The 15448-nt window shown below is 52.6% G+C and overlaps 1 protein-coding gene across 2 annotated transcripts in view; it reads left to right on the top strand.

Moving 5' to 3' along the window:
• Window positions 1-918: 918 nt before the first annotated feature.
• COL2A1 (collagen type II alpha 1 chain) overlaps window positions 919-15448 on the top strand; it is a 31661-nt gene continuing 17131 nt past the window's right edge. Inside the window, exons 1-16 of one of the 2 annotated variants that reach the window (XM_025402317.1) lie at window positions 919-1390; window positions 5493-5699; window positions 7206-7222; window positions 7435-7467; window positions 7572-7604; window positions 7712-7765; window positions 7929-8030; window positions 8996-9073; window positions 9703-9747; window positions 9859-9912; window positions 10313-10366; window positions 11142-11195; window positions 11572-11625; window positions 11757-11810; window positions 12117-12161; window positions 12686-12739. In XM_025402317.1, coding sequence (XP_025258102.1) covers window positions 1306-1390; window positions 5493-5699; window positions 7206-7222; window positions 7435-7467; window positions 7572-7604; window positions 7712-7765; window positions 7929-8030; window positions 8996-9073; window positions 9703-9747; window positions 9859-9912; window positions 10313-10366; window positions 11142-11195; window positions 11572-11625; window positions 11757-11810; window positions 12117-12161; window positions 12686-12739 — 1023 coding nt within the window. In that variant the 5' untranslated portion in view covers window positions 919-1305. The remainder of the gene's footprint in view (window positions 1391-5492; window positions 5700-7205; window positions 7223-7434; window positions 7468-7571; window positions 7605-7711; window positions 7766-7928; window positions 8031-8995; window positions 9074-9702; window positions 9748-9858; window positions 9913-10312; window positions 10367-11141; window positions 11196-11571; window positions 11626-11756; window positions 11811-12116; window positions 12162-12685; window positions 12740-15448) is intronic. The other variant, XM_025402318.1, reaches the window with a different exon arrangement.

The following is a 15448-nucleotide window of genomic DNA, read 5'->3' as shown; positions in this document are numbered from 1 at the left end:
TGGCTAAGGTGAGAGAGGGCGCTCACCGGGGAAGGTGAGGTGAGGCGGGAAGCGGAGGGCCAGGGGGCCGACTGGGAAATTCTGGCGCTTCTCCCCGGCTCACAGAACTCGCCAGCTGGATCGGCCTCCCCGATCCCTGGCCAGGGCCGCAGCAGTGACCAACCGTCTCTGGCCAAAGCTGCTCTACCCCGGCCGGCAGTGCCCACTCCCCGGGGGACTCCCGGACCCCAGCCAGGAAGAGCAGACACCACGTCTGAGCCTGGAGCTAGACAGTCCCCCGACAGCAGGCAGCTTGCACCGTTTAGTCTCCGCTCCCTCCGTCCTCTGTGGCTCCTTCAGTCTCCTTCCCAGGGCCTGCCCCTGCCCCCCACACCTTCACACAGGTCTCCTTCTGTGCAGTAACACACCAGCTCCTTTCCTGGCTGTCGGCTCAGGCCAACTTCGGCCTGGACTCCAGAGGAGGCTTTCATCGCAGAGCTGGATGGGGGAGGGGTGGAGGGCAGGCGCTGTGAACGTCCAGGTGGGAGTCTGGGGACCAGGTACTGCAGGAAAGGGCTAAAAGACAGGTCGGGGCAGCCCTTCAGACCTGGCTCAGCTAGCTTGTCTCCAAGATTTAGGGCTCTGAATAACTCTATGGGCTCCTCCCTGTCCCCATTCCCAAACGCCCGACGCGGTGCCCCTTCTTCCTCCGCTGCTCCTTCTCCCTCCGCTGCTCCTTTCTACCGCTTTCCCTCCTCCCTCCCGTGTCTTTTCCGTCCTTGGTCTAGGGCTCTCGGCCTGTGCCTCTGCAAACACCCCCCTCCCCTCCAACTGCGGCAGAACTCCGAGGGGAGGGGCCGGAGGCCCCCCTTCCCGCCTGTGGTCAGAGGGGGGCAGAGCGGCAGCCCCGGGTTTGGGGGGCAGGGGCCATCTCTGCGCCCCGCCCGATCAGGCCACTCGGCGCCCTAGGGGTGGGGGGCGGGAAGCGGGACTCGCAGAGAGGGGGGTCCGGCTTGGGCAGGTGCGGGCACTGGCAGGGACCAGGCGGGCTCCGGGGGCGGGGGGCTCAGGTTACAGCCCAGCGGGGGGCAGGGGGCGGCCCGCGGTTTGGGCGAGTTCTCCAGCCTCGAAAGGGGCCGGGCGCATATAACGGGCGCCGCGGCGGGGAGAAGACGCAGAGCGCTGCTGGGCTGCCGGGTCTCCCGCTTCCTCCTGCTCCAAGGGCCTCCTGCATGAGGGCGCGGTAGAGACCCGGACCCGCGCTGTGCTCCTGCCGCCTCGCTGCGCTCCGCCCGGGCCCGGCTCAGCCAGGCCCCGCGGTGAGCCATGATTCGCCTCGGGGCTCCCCAGACGCTGGTGCTGCTGACGCTGCTCGTCGCCGCTGTCCTTCGGTGTCAGGGCCAGGATGTCCGTAAGTCGTCCCCTGCCCCTGCCTGCCTTCTATGCGTCCCTCAGCATCCTTCTCCCGGCCCGCTCCAGCTCTGGAGCCCGCGGCTCCGGGCTAAAACAGCTCCCGGGGTCGTAGCTCGCTGACTTAGGCACAGGACACGCAGGAGTTCACCGAGCAGAGTTCTGGGAGTCAAGGACTCTGTCCCAGGGTCCTCGGTGCCCATCGCGGTTGCAAGTATTTGCAGGTCCTTACGTTGCGCTAGAATACTGAACTTGCAAAGTGTTGGCTGGGAGAAGTTTGCGCACAGATATAAATGCGCTGTTTTCCACCAGCTTTGATAATTAGGCGCACATGCACGCAGCTCGCCTCTTCGAAGCACTTCGAGTTCTGCAAAAACAGATCTTAACTCATCGAACTTAGGAGAAGTAGAAAAGAGAGAACGCGAGCGAGGGAGCAAGCAAACGCCAAAGGGTTGACTTCACAGCCTGTTCAAGGCTTGGTGGCTGGTGGGCTCAAAGGAGAGTTAGACAAAGGGGACTAACACTCTGACACTGGTGGGCTGAGATCCCAGGCCACAAAGAATGGCTTCGGAGAGGCCCTCTGAGACCTCAGCGCCTCTTTAGGGTACTCTCCCCACCCAGGGGGCCCTGGAGCAAGGTGCAGCCCTTGCGCTCATCTCGACTTCCCTCTGTCCGCCTGCGCCTGTCTTCTGATAAAGGGTACAGAAACTTCCAGTAGGAGAGATCGTCTGAAAGACGATAATATTCCAACCAGACCGTGCTTTTCAAATGCCCCCGAAAATAGCGCCCCCTTCCCCGCGGTCTTACCCCATTCCCCGCCGCCCGGAGGTACTACAATGAGTTACTTTTCTAAATTCTGGAACTCACCTAGTCAGGCTGCGTGGTGGGGGTGTGTGTGTGTGTGTGTGTGTGTGTGTGTGTGTGTCAGGGAAGCGGGGCAAGCTGGTCGATTGCTACGATTGCTACAACTATTTCAACCGGTAGAGTTAGAGATGGCTGTTGTAGTCGGGTCCAAAGGCTGTTCGGACTGCACCTTTCTTTCTACCCCTCCTTTGGTAAGGTCCACTGTCTGGGATTATATTCAGGACAAACGAAGCCTGGAAAGTGTATTAGGTAGAGAGGATTTTTTTTTTTCCACGTGTTTGGGCACGTTTCCGACGGCTGGGATTCCAGCCCTGTCTTTGTATGTTACAGATTGTAAATCAATCGCAGAGGGAAACTCTTCGGCAGGGGGAATCAAAGTTCTTTGCCTTCGAGGCTCTGTGGGCCCTCTCCTGCCACCAGGCTGTCTCCAGGGATAGCGTGGAAGGCGGCGGGCTCAGGCGGGCTTTCCGTTTATTAGCGCGGCGGGGGCAGGGCTGGTGCCTGCGGCGCAGCTGCGAGGAACCGGGAGCAGGAGACTCTGGCCGGGTCACTCGGTAGTGCGCTGAGCTGGAGGGGCGCTCCCGGGCATTTGAGGAATACAGCGTGACTATACGTGGCCTGGACTCAGAGTGACTATATTTTTGTACTAAATTTGCAAGCACACGCCCACAAAGATGTCTTCTTGACTGACCCCTGCCTTAGTTCGCAATGGAATTAGCTAGGTGACTTTAAAATAATTCTTAAATTCTCCATCCGGTATTAGGGTCGCTTGCTTAAGCGGTAGAGCTCTCTCACCGCCGCATCTTTCCTGGGAGGTAGTGATTCCACAGCTTCTCCGGCCCACACCTTCCAGTCGCTCCTCCTCTTCCCAGAGGGAGTGTGATTCTGCATCCGAGAGGCTGATTTTGCGCCCTGGAGCATCCCACCTTTGTAACCCCTCCGCCTGGGGTCAGCGGACCCCTAGGTGTGACGTGGGGAAATGCGCAGTCTGCATGGACGTCAGGAATGTCAGAAACCTAGAGCTCGGCCACACCCCTCCTCCCCATCTTTCCACGAGTTTGAGAAACTTATTGGCGGCGGCGTCTTTGACCCTCATCTGCATTTCAGAGCCCTCGCCTCCGACAGTGCCCCTGGCTCAGGGGAGAGATCTCAATCCTCCTTTGTGAGGCTTGTTTGCGTTGGGAGATTGGCAGCGATGGCTTCCAGATGGGGCTGAAACGCTGCCCGTATTTATTTAAACTGGTTCCTCGCGGAGACCTGTGAATCGGGCTCTGTGTGCGCTCGAGAAAAGCCCCATTCATGAGAGACGAGGTCCGGTGGGTTCTCTCGTACTGCCCGACCCCCTCTCCCACAATGCCCCCCTGTGCCCGCCCGCCGCCACCTCCCGGCTCCAGCCCTGCGCAGAGCGGCGGTGAAGCAAAACAGTTCCCCGAAAGAGGTAGCTTTTTAATTGGCTTGCCACAAAGAATCACTTATACGGCCTTGCGGTAATGAGGGGAACCGGATCAGGCGCGCCGGGATGCTATCGGCAGCCGTTTTGGAGCAGCAATTATGGTGGTGCTGGGCTCCTCCGTCCACACCTAGGGGATCCGGTTACGGCGCTGGCTCCTTTCTGGGGCAGTCATTTAATCCCACTTTTCACTCTGCCAATGTCTGTGAGCGAGCCGTGTCCAGAGCCGCAGCCACAGAGTCACCCAGCGGCTCTTACACCCAGCGCAGCCTGGCCCCGCCCCTGCGCCCGCGCATCCCGGGCCGCCCTTCCCCGGGAAATCTGATCCGCACTGGGAGTGGCCCCTCTCCAAGCATTTCCCCCTCTCCTCGCTGGGTCCTCATGGGTGTGGGTGGGCTCTTCCTTAGTCTGGGCTGGAGCGCATTAACCGACGCCTCCTCTCCCACACCTTCCTCACCGCCTGCATTCTACTGCTCCAGCTATTTTAACGGTGGGTGTGTCCCAGCAACTTCTGTATTTTCCCTGGGATCTCTCACCCTCCTGTGATTATCTTGCCCAAAGGCTGAGCGGATTTCTTCTAGTGGGAAAGTAAAAAGGAACATTTATCTTTAGATTTTCACTCTCCTTAAAGAGCAGTGGGCAGGCTCGTTTCTCTCTCCACCCTCTGGGTTTGTGGCTCTTTCCTATTATTCATCTCCTGCTGCTGCCATTGCCTTGGGGATTTTGATGAGAAAAACAGCGCTGGGCGCTCCCTAGCACGTGGTGCGGGCTCTACAGTCCTTGGCTGCTAAGGAGCGCTCTTGTCAGCACAGGTTTCATTTGCAGCATGAATTCCAGACGGCAGGGCGCTGGTGGAGGGGACTAGTCCCTGCTATTCTTCCTCTGCATTCTTGGAGGAGGCCAGGCCTGGCCTGGCCAATCTTAGCCCTAACCAGGTATTCAAGGACCCCTGCTCCCCAAATCGGGGTGCTGTTTTCAGATGGAGGCAGGGCATCTCCAAGCAGGGCTACAGGTGGAGGTCAGCACTGGGGGCGCTTTGGCCCCCTTGCCGCCTAAGTAGTTTATAGCCTGCCCAAGCCCCAAGTGTATCGTTTGAATGGGTCTACCCGCTCCCCAAATTGGTCCTAATTCTAATATGGTTCAAAGAATGAGACAAGATCTTAAGTCTAATAGCTCATCTTTTCACCCCCCTCTCTTATATATCTATTTTTGGAGCCTGGCTGCTTATAGATTCCAATTTTTGTAGGTAGAATTTTCTACATCCCCTCTGAATGTTAGCTGTCAGTTGTATTTAGCAAATCCCATAATTCCCAGAGGAAGGCAGAAGAAAGAAGACTTCTCTGATCCTGGGCTGGGGGAGGGCAGGTCTCACCATTTTTCTGTCTCCTTTCTTTTTATAGTCCCAGAGTTCCTATTCAGAATATCTCATCTCCTCCCTTCTGCTCACCCTTCAACTCCCCCCACCCACCCCATCACCTGGTCTCCCCCATATTAGGTGGGTAAAGAGAATAGCATAGTAACCCCCCACCTTCATTGCTGGGTCAAGATTTTCACTGGTGAATACAGAGCATGGTGCAAGGTGCATAATAAATATTTGTTGAATACATGGAAAAATCAGTGATGTTTTAGGAAAATAATTTTTAAGTTCTATATGTCCAGGTGGCCCCAGCCTACATCCTTCAGCATTTGAATTCTGTCAAGTTGACTGCAACCTCTCTCTTTTTCTCTCTGGCTCCCCACCCCCTCCTTCCCTTGGCTCTCTGCTTCTCCCTTCCCACCCTTGGTGCAGAGGAGGCTGGCAGCTGTGTGCAGGATGGGCAGAGGTATAATGATAAGGATGTGTGGAAGCCGGAGCCCTGCCGGATCTGTGTCTGTGACACTGGGACTGTCCTCTGCGACGACATAATCTGTGAAGACGTGAAAGACTGCCTCAGCCCTGAGATCCCCTTCGGAGAGTGCTGCCCCATCTGCCCAACTGACCTCGCCACTGCCAGTGGTTGTAATTTATTTATTTCCTGTTCAACATAAATAAATTACTTGCAAGCACCGCAAACATGCTCCCATAGATGCTGGTCGTCTCTGCAAAGCAGAGGGGCTAGTTATCCATGGGACCTGGCAGCTGGGGTAGAAATGAAAGGCCACTTCTCACTTGCAGGTTGAAACTGAGTAAGGGAGCTTGAGACGCTAGAGGGGTCCTTCTTTGCCCAACATCTCCAAAAGCATTTGCTTCTAAGACACATGAAGGACAGATGTGATTCTACAAAAAAAAAAAAAAAAAAAAAAAAAATCCTCTCTGAAATCATCTCTGCAAATTACTAGAGCTACTATGGAGATCAAATGCTCTGTCTGGCCAATCCATGAATTAATTCCTCCTCTGCCACTGACATCTTCTCTTCTCCTTAGAAGACTTCCATGTATGTGGTCTTCAGTGTGAAGAAAGCTCTGCCAGCTAGTGGGGAGACAGTAGGGGCAGGCTTCCTCATTGAGTTATGGAACATTGGTGGTAGTTTCCTACCTGCTATTACCTCTCTTGGAGTTGACCACTAATTCAGAAGCAAAATAATAGCAGAGGGAAGGGCTAGGCTTTGGGAGTTCTAGTGGGGACTGGTGGAGACAGAGCCCCATATGTCTGCACTGTGGTGGGTGGTTATAAACTCCCAGTTAGATCCAGTGCTGGTGGATGATATATGTGCAGGTGACACCCCTTCCCAGCATTCATACAGATGTCCTATCCTATCTCCCTGCAGAGTGAGTGGGGACACTTGTCTAGATTTTTTGGGTAGTTCTTGCTGTCCCCTTCCTGCTGAAGTAGAGAAGGCTGTGGCAAGGGAAGTGAGAAGTTGCCTTTCCTTAACACTTCAGCAACACTGGCTCCTTAATGTATAGATTCCCAGATCCTTTCTGAGGGGCCCATGTGAGCGAAGTGTTACTTGCCTTTACTATTTTGCTGCTACTGTAAGGGAGGGGTTATTGACTGGGGATGGCACAGGATCTGATGCTCCGATACTCTTCATAACTCATATGCCTTGCTGTTTTTGTGTTTTTATTTGTGCTTGCTTCAAGGAGACGCAGCTCTAATGTAAGACCTTTCTAAGTGCCTAACTCTTCCTCTGGGAGGGCTTGGGGTTCGGGAAGGGCTTCCTACCCTGTGGGGGGAAGAGAGACTGAATCTGTGCTTTCCTTCTCGTGGCTGATTAGATCTTGAGTTCTTCATTGCCTTTTTGTGCTGCCCTTGCTCCTTTCTTTTGCATGCTGTCTGCTTTTTGAATAACAAAGTCTGGGTCACCTCCGTTTCTCATGGGACCTCAGCAACCCCAGGGCCACAGTGGCCCTAACACCCCAACAGAGGGGTTCAGTGGAGTCACAGGAAGCTGCCACCTTCCTTGGTTGTGTCCTTTTACTTGTTTGATCTAATGAGTGTTTGAATGACAAGAATTGATATTTTTCCATCTCAAGATTCTTACCTTTTTCTTCTCTATTATTTTTTTTTTCCCCCTTGCAGGGCAACCAGGACCAAAGGTAAGGGTTTCTTCTTTTTCTTTTTTCATATTTTTTTGCCTTTATATTTCCTGCTTCAAAAGCAATGCTATGCTAATCCAGTCTGTGATTTTTTAGACATCAGAAGGTATCTGTTTCAGAGGGCACCTCAACACAGGGGCTGCTGGCAGGGTTTTAGACTAGGGGCTTAGTGGGCTTACTCAGCTTAATCCTGTGAATGTTTCATGTTTCAGGGACAGAAAGGAGAACCTGGAGACATCAAGGATGTAAGTTCAAATTATTCTCACCTGGTGTCCCAGTTGCTGCTCGAAATGGGTCATTTCCTTGTGCTCTCCTCTAACTAACCATCCTGTGGGGTTCTCTCTCACAGATTGTAGGACCCAAAGGACCTCCTGGGCCTCAGGTAAGAAAGGGGGAAATCCCCTTCTCCGTCCCTTCCTCACTGCACGTGAGTTACTGACCTGCAGGTTCCTGGCCTTGCTGTCGCCTCACCATGTTCTTCACCTTCAGGGACCTGCAGGGGAACAAGGACCCAGAGGCGATCGTGGTGACAAAGGTGAAAAAGTGAGTAAAAAGCAATGCTGCTTGACTCTGGTGGACTTCCCAGGACCCCCAAGGCCCTACCATGTGTTTAAGAGCCTGGTCACCTCTTACACAGCAGCCCAGGGACAGATGGCGCTTGGAGAAACACGGCTTCCCATTGATGCCTTTTTCTCTTTATGCCAAGGGTGCCCCTGGACCTCGTGGCAGAGATGGAGAACCTGGGACCCCTGGAAATCCTGGCCCCCCTGGTCCTCCTGGCCCCCCTGGTCCCCCTGGTCTTGGTGGAGTAAGTATCCTTACTTCCCGTTCCTTCAGGCTGTCCCTCCAGAAATGTGGCTTTTAAATTGCTACTTGCACTTACCTGGCTGGCTCCCAGGGCTGCCAGCAGTGTGTACATAGCCTGTCCATGGGCTTTGCCCTCAGGCCTATAATTTAGTAGAGTCACATATTAGGCATGAGACTGTGGTGCTAAGGGCTGGCTTTTTTTCACTAACTGGGATTCTATAAAGAAAGTCTTCAGTTACCTGGCTTCCAGGCATCTGTACCGTGTGGTTGATGCTTGGGGGTGGGTGTAAGGGTTAGGAGAAAGGATGACTGGGCACTTGTATTTCCCTGGAAGAAGAGTGACCACTGTCCTTGGAAGACATTTATTCTTGGTCCTTGCCAAGTACATTCCAAGCAACTATTCACTCTCATGAAAGAACTCCACTGAGTGAAGGTGTGTGGCTAAAGTCAATTTTGGAATCAAACCAATCAGCAAATTACATGATTGCCTAGTTTTTGCAGGTTTGCTATTTTGACGTTTGCTGTATTGTAAATTCTTAAACTTAAATGGGCTCACAGATGCCTACTACATCTCTCGCTGAAATATTCCAAGACTGTTGATTTTAGTCTTTTGCTGGGCATTAAAGTCTTAAAGAATAAAGAACACCCTTAGAAGGTTTGGTTATGTTTCTCCATATATGTTAAATAATATCTGCCGTATTTTAGAACATAAAAATAATTTTATAAAATGACATGCGAGGAACTGATACTTCTCCAAATAACACTTTCCCTTCCAGATTTTGCCACCTTATCATCCATTCCCCAAAGTACTTTCCAGGCATCAGTGGTAATTCTGATCAATGATAGGTTAGTCTCCAACAGTCAGAGTTTATCTCAGTAGAGTTCTTTGTATCCAGATAGAGCTTACCTAGCCAAGTAGGGAAGACCTAGTGCCTTTCAACCTCCTAATGTTGGGTTTCTTTGCAGAACTTTGCTGCCCAGATGGCTGGAGGATTTGATGAAAAGGCTGGTGGCGCCCAGATGGGAGTAATGCAAGGACCAATGGTAAGAAAAGACACTAGTTCTTTGCAGCGAAAATGGCAGGAGGTGGCCCTTAGCAGAGCCAGAGAGTCTGACAACCTTTGCTTCACAGATAATTGCTTAGAGCAGCTCTCCTCCATAGTTATGTAACCTCCCATTCAGCTAGCCCAAAGTATTTGGTTTTTAATGGCAATGGATGCCACTTTTAATGATGCGCTGGAGTGACTAAGAAGAATGAAGATGGAGAGATGCATATAGGCTGATCTGTTAGAAGGCCAGTTGCTATTGCTCTTGGAATGAGAACTGAAGAATGCAGACAGCAGCTACTGTTCTCCAGCATCCACAGACTTCCAGCAGGAAATCTCAGCCCTGCAGCTCTGACTTGGCACATGCTAAATGAAACTCAGCCTTTAGTAAACATGGCTACTGTCCAGGAGAAAGCAAGGCCAGCTTTTCTGTCCAAATGGTGCCTATAAATAAAAATAGAGTGTTGCGTGGGGAGTGGGAAATGAGAGGGAGCAGCCACTCTAGGCCCCTTGCCCACAGAGTAACTTCTTGTCCTTTGTCTGGGCTGTTGGCTAGGAGAAGATGGCACACTGGAGGCCACTGGTGAAGCATGTGCAGTAAACCCCTCATTTTCTGTTCTGGTGCAGGGCCCCATGGGACCTCGAGGACCTCCAGGCCCTGCAGGTGCTCCTGTAAGTACCTACAAGTCTTTTCGCCTCCATGGTGTCACAGATGATTCCCAAGCACTATGATGTTTTAGTTGTTTATAGGGGTTCACCTGGTGTCCTCATTTTACTTTTTAGGGGCCTCAAGGATTTCAAGGCAATCCTGGTGAACCTGGTGAACCTGGTGTCTCTGTGAGTACCGACACGGCCCTGTCCTCTCTCCGGGGGAGCCTGTAATGATAGACCACTGGGACCACAGCTGCTGTCCCTCCCAGGCTCTGCCCAGCTCTTTCCCACAGTTGGTGGCCCCAAGGAAACTCAGATGTCACTTCCTAGCTGTGGAGGAACTCTGACAGACAGCCCAGTGTGGCAAGGGCCACCAGGGACTCTGTCCTACCAGCCCCCTTTCCGGGTCACCCCAGCCTGTGCTGCTGCTGCATCCCACTGTGGTCTCTGCACCTCTGTTCTGACCTTCCCATCTTTCTTCTTCATAGAAGAACTGGGTTCCAAAACTACAATGTCCAAGTTTTGTCCATTGCTCAGGTGTCTTCCCTCTCTAACCATCTCTTAAACTCTCTTCCTTTGTTTGTAGGGTCCCATGGGTCCCCGTGGTCCTCCTGGTCCCCCTGGAAAGCCTGGTGATGATGTGAGTATACATGAGTAGACAAATGAGGAGCTGCCTCCTTTGAAAGGGCTTGGAGAAGGTGTGTGCTGGGGGAGTGACAGGGAGGCACCCAGGGTGGAGATGTCTTGAGGAGCAAGACTGGGCTGTCCCAAACCCTGATGCCATCTCCTATCTATATGGCCACTGTGACTGTGCTGGCAAGTTCCCTGGGGACTGCTTTGGATCCAAGGGGAAGAGAAATAATTAAAACATCATTAGCCCCAGGAAGGGAAATTGAGAAATGAGAGAAGAGAGAGAAAAAACACAAGGCAGAAAGATGTAGAGAAGAAAAAGCAAAGAAAGAAGCGTTCAACAACCCAGCATTATCTTAATTGTAAATGAGTTAGAAAAAGCGCAGCCTGAGTCAGGATGTCTACAAAGGATGCAAACGAAATGAAGAGACAAGAATTGGCACTCTTGGGCTATTTTTATGAATAGCATTAGACAGTAAAAGTCTCTCAAGGTTAGGGAGAGCACGTCCAGTCAGCAGAGCCCAGGAGAGGAGAGAAAAAGCCTCTCAGGGGAAGTCAGAGGCTGGTGAGGACAGAGGAGCTTGCCCATGGGCTATGCATGTGTCCAAAAGAATAAATCGTGAACCATGAAAGGCATCCAGGCATGTGGAGTCTGAAGGAGTTGAGGGAGATGAGTGAGCCAGTGGGCAAAGGCATGGACGGCTGGAAGGAGGGAAGCCCTCTGGGGTGCCCCCACTATGCTACTGCGTCTCTGAGGAAGCTGGGGTATCTCTCTCTCCCTTCAGGGCGAAGCTGGAAAACCTGGAAAAGCTGGTGAAAGAGGTCCGCCTGGTCCTCAGGTAAATGCCACCTTTCCCAGCCTCAGGCATCTTTCCCAGCGTCTCCCTCCCCGTGGCCTTAAACCCAGTGCATCCAGTTCAATGAGGTCACTTCTGAGATGGAACACCAGTAGCCCCTATATTTATCACGACCATGTTTGTAATCTCCACTCAGGCTCCCATGAGGGAGGCTGGGCAGTTGTTATTTATACCACTTTGCATAAAATGGGGGGTATGGGGAGGGATGGTCTGGGTTTTACTGAAAGAGCTGTCCAAGTGTGGGGATTGGAGACAATGCCCTGGTGGCCCAAGGGAGCTGGAGGCCCTCCTGCAACCCAGGGCAGCTTCCCCCTGTTATTTTACTCTGTGCTCTGAACACTTCCACTTTGGATTGCAGGGTGCTCGCGGTTTCCCAGGAACCCCAGGCCTTCCTGGTGTCAAAGGTCACAGAGTAAGTATCACGGGTGAGGAGGTTGGAAGGAAGAGATGCCTGCGGGGAGAGAAAAGCACTTTGGGGCTCGTGCATTTCTTCCAACTTGAGTTTCCCAGAAGTGTGATTGAACATTTTCTCATGTTCCCTAGGGTTATCCAGGCCTGGACGGTGCTAAGGGAGAGGCGGGTGCCCCTGGTGTGAAGGTGAGAGGCCAGAAAGTGCAATGGAATGGGGAGGAGGGAGACATTGAGGACTCCCTCTTCCTAGCCAGGGAGACACTGTGGAGCTCAGTGGAACTAGCTCCTCAGAACAGCTGTGGCTGGGAACACCAGCCCTACATCCTGATGGGCCAACAGCAGACCTGGAGAGCTCAGGGCATTGTCCTTCACAGGACTGAAGTTTGTGTCAATGCGGGCTGAGGTGACTAGGGCTTTTGGCGTCTTCCCTAGGAGTTTTCTGGGGGCCAAGAATGGGGTCCCAGACGCTGACCTTGTGCATCATTTTTCCAGGGTGAGAGTGGTTCCCCGGGTGAGAACGGATCTCCGGGCCCAATGGTAAGTATGGACACCCTCCAGGAAGGCTTATCAGAGACTCTTCAGACTATCAGATGGCTGCAAAGAGCTCCCTTTGTGCAAAATTCATATTTAATGTAGATTTCATCTGACTGTGAGCAAAAAGCAAAATGTATTAGATACATTTGTTCAAGATTTCAGCAACATTTCCTTAAGATAGCCATGCTAACACACTAAAGATGCTCCCATTTTAAAAAATTCTGTTGAGTCTCAACATTTTGTCAAGCTCATCTACTGCAAGGAGCAAGGTAGGTGTGCTTGTAACAAAGGTTCTCAATAGGTAGCAACAGGAACATCTGTGTGTTATGCCTGGGGAGAAAACTGTTGGGTGTGATCTGAGGCATCCTGGCTAGTCAAGGAACCAGCACCATCAGGAGGTCCTTGGTTTCCTGGGTGTGTGCACCCTCCCTCTCCTCTGGTATCTGCAAAGGGCCCACAGGTAGAAATGGTCACCCTGAGCACCGTGAAGCCAACTCATGCTTAGGCTGTCCTCGTGTGTGTTCCAGGGTCCTCGTGGTCTGCCTGGTGAAAGAGGACGGACTGGCCCTGCTGGTGCTGCGGTGAGTAACTGACAAAGCCAAACACCACCATTTGCCAAGCACTTTAGAGTTTACAGGTTTGTTTCTCTTGACCCTTGAAACAACCCTATGAAGCATAGGGAGTATTGTTATCCCTTAAGAATTCACCCCGAGTGTGCCCATCAAAAATTCCCAGGCTGAGTCTGCACAGTTGAAGGAGGAGGGATGGGAATGGGAGGGTGGATGGATGAAAGCAGGATTCTCTTAACCAATCCAGATTATCAGGTAATCCCTTCAACAGACGCCACCCACTCCCTGGGCAATCCAGTTGGAGTTTACAGACAGACTTAATTGGCTATAGCACCACCGTGCTACTCTCTGTTCTTCCTGGTTGCTCCGATGCCCTAGAAAAGTGGAACAGGTGAGCATCAACTCACAGAGCTCTATGCTGGCTGCTGCTGTGAGTGATATTATGCTATAGTACCGGGGGCCACCATTCCATAGGCACTTCCTGTGTTTAATACCCTATATGCTTTACCTGGTCTCATCTTCCTCCACATCCTGAGAGGTGGTTCTATTCTTCTCCCAATTTTACAAATCAAAAAACCGAGACACAGAAAAGTGAAATAGCTTAAGATAAATGGTGCCTTGCAGCCTCAGACTCTGGTGGCCTCTAGTTAATGTGGGAAATTAAGGGTGAGGGGATTGGCAGCTGAGGGAGGGTGCAGGGTGCCAGACGGAGGCGTTTAGCTCTGATTCCTTAGCAATAGAGAGTCCTTGTAGGCGCTTGGTCAGGCGAGTGATGCGATGAAAGCCGTGTTTAAGAAAGATTATGCTTTCTGCTGATTTCATACCCCCACCACCCAAGCTCTGAGGCCCCTCCTCACAGGTCCTTGCAGGGCTGGCCAAAATAAATCAGCTTCACTCCGTTGTGCTGCTTTCCAGCTAATGTGTCTTGTTTGGCAGAAGTTTCCCTCAATGGCAGATCAGTGAAATAAGCAGCAGCCTCGACCCCCGCCCCCTTTGTCAGCCAGAGCTGCTGAAGCGCCTTGCCCCAGGGTCACTCTGTGTGAGGGGATTAGAGAGCACTGAGGCTGCCAAGAAACACTGCCGTTTCTACAGATTAGCAAGATGCTGGCTTGTGGCCTTTTAGCGAGGCTCAGAGCTGCAGTGGCCCTGGTCTGCATGGGCTAAAGACAAGCTCCATCCCCTGTCCTTGTTCCCTCCTTCCCGGGCACAGCCGCTCTGTTTCTTGCTTCTCTTTGCCGGTTCCTGTCCCCATGGTAGTTAGGCTGGCAGCGTGTATAGGATTTGGCTTAGAAGATTGACAACGTTGCCTTTGAGCCCTTCTTTGCTCCTCCTCCCTCTCCCCTCCCATCACACTCCTCTCTGGAGTCTGCTCTGCGAGGCCCCTACTCTGTGGTCTCCCAGCAGCCTTCTCAACCTTGACTTCCAGAGGGAGCTGTAGCAGTGTCCGGGGTGTGCAGGCCCCAGACATGGGGCAGGCTCACGGAGATCCAAGTGCTGGTCTGGTGTCAAGGCTGGCCCAGAGACTGGGCTGGGTTGGCGTCTGCCTGCTGTGGTCATGTGCCCTCCCTTGGGCCTGACTGTGTCCTCTCTCCAGACTTGCTGCAGGGAGAGGTGACAGATGCCAGCCTAGTTCTGGCCTCTCAGAGCAGCGTGGCAGCTCCCTTTCGCTCAGGCCCAGCCTGGGCCTCCCTGCTGGCCGACCTCTGGGGAGAGGGTGCTCCAGAGCTTCCCAAGGAACAGTTTCCCGAAGCAGCCAGGCCAGCCCAGAGGGGCTGTGGCCAATCCTGAAGCTTTATGTTCCTGCTGACATTTTTTCTAAGCCTTCTCTTGCTTTCCTCTTAAATGCCAATCTGGAGAGTCTCCGTTAGGAGAAATGGACCCCAGCCAGGAAGAAGAGTTGAGTTGTATTTAAAACACGAGCTCCCCCTAAAGCATCCTTCTCTAGCTTCTAAGGAGAGGCAGAGACTGGCAGGCAGGACTCAGCAGGGAAAGGTTCCCCCCGACCTGCTCAGTCAGGCCCTAGGCCCAGCTCCACCCAGCCTGTGGCCCCCAGAGTTTGGGTAAAGAGTTCCCTGGGCCCTAAGGAACCCTGAGAGAGCATTTGAGGGGTGCCACCACAAAGTTGGCAGAAAAACCCTCCCCCTCCAAGTCCAGTCCTAGAGAAGGAGCTGGCAACCTTGCCTTGCTTTGTAAGCCAAAGCCTCTCAGGGCTTGAGCTTAGATGTAGTCTTTGAACTGTGGCTGGTGCCCTGCCCCGTCAGGGAGCCAGTGGGAGACATCTTGTGAGCATCTTTGTTTTCCATAAGAGCAGGTTGTCTGGGGATGGGCCAGAGGAAGAGGCAACCTGGAGTCAACCAAGAGGAGGCCTTAACCAAATCTTAACCAGAGAGGTTTACCAAGCCTTGAAAGCACTTCAAGGCAGGAAGCACTGAGTCCACATGGTTGTCTCGCTGTTTCATTTCCTTGCACTCAGTTCTCAGTCTTTAAATGATCACTTGGCCGTGAAGTTAGGGATGTTTGGGGTCTGAACTGAAGTTGAAGAAAAGAAGAAATGATTTAAGCTTTGTTTAAGATTAGGGGCCAGGTGCAGTGGCTCACGCCTGTAATCCCAGCACCTTGGGAGCCCGAGGCGGGTGGATCACCTGAGGTCAGGAGTTCCAGACCAGCCTGGCCAACATGGCAAAACCCAGTCTCTCCTAAAAATAAAAATAAAAAAATTAG

The sequence above is a fragment of the Theropithecus gelada genome, chromosome 11 (assembly GCF_003255815.1).
Source record: "Theropithecus gelada isolate Dixy chromosome 11, Tgel_1.0, whole genome shotgun sequence".
Lineage (NCBI taxonomy): Eukaryota > Metazoa > Chordata > Mammalia > Primates > Cercopithecidae > Theropithecus > Theropithecus gelada.
The sequence above is the reverse complement of the archived record's forward strand: the minus strand, read 5'-3'. Positions and strand labels throughout refer to the sequence as shown.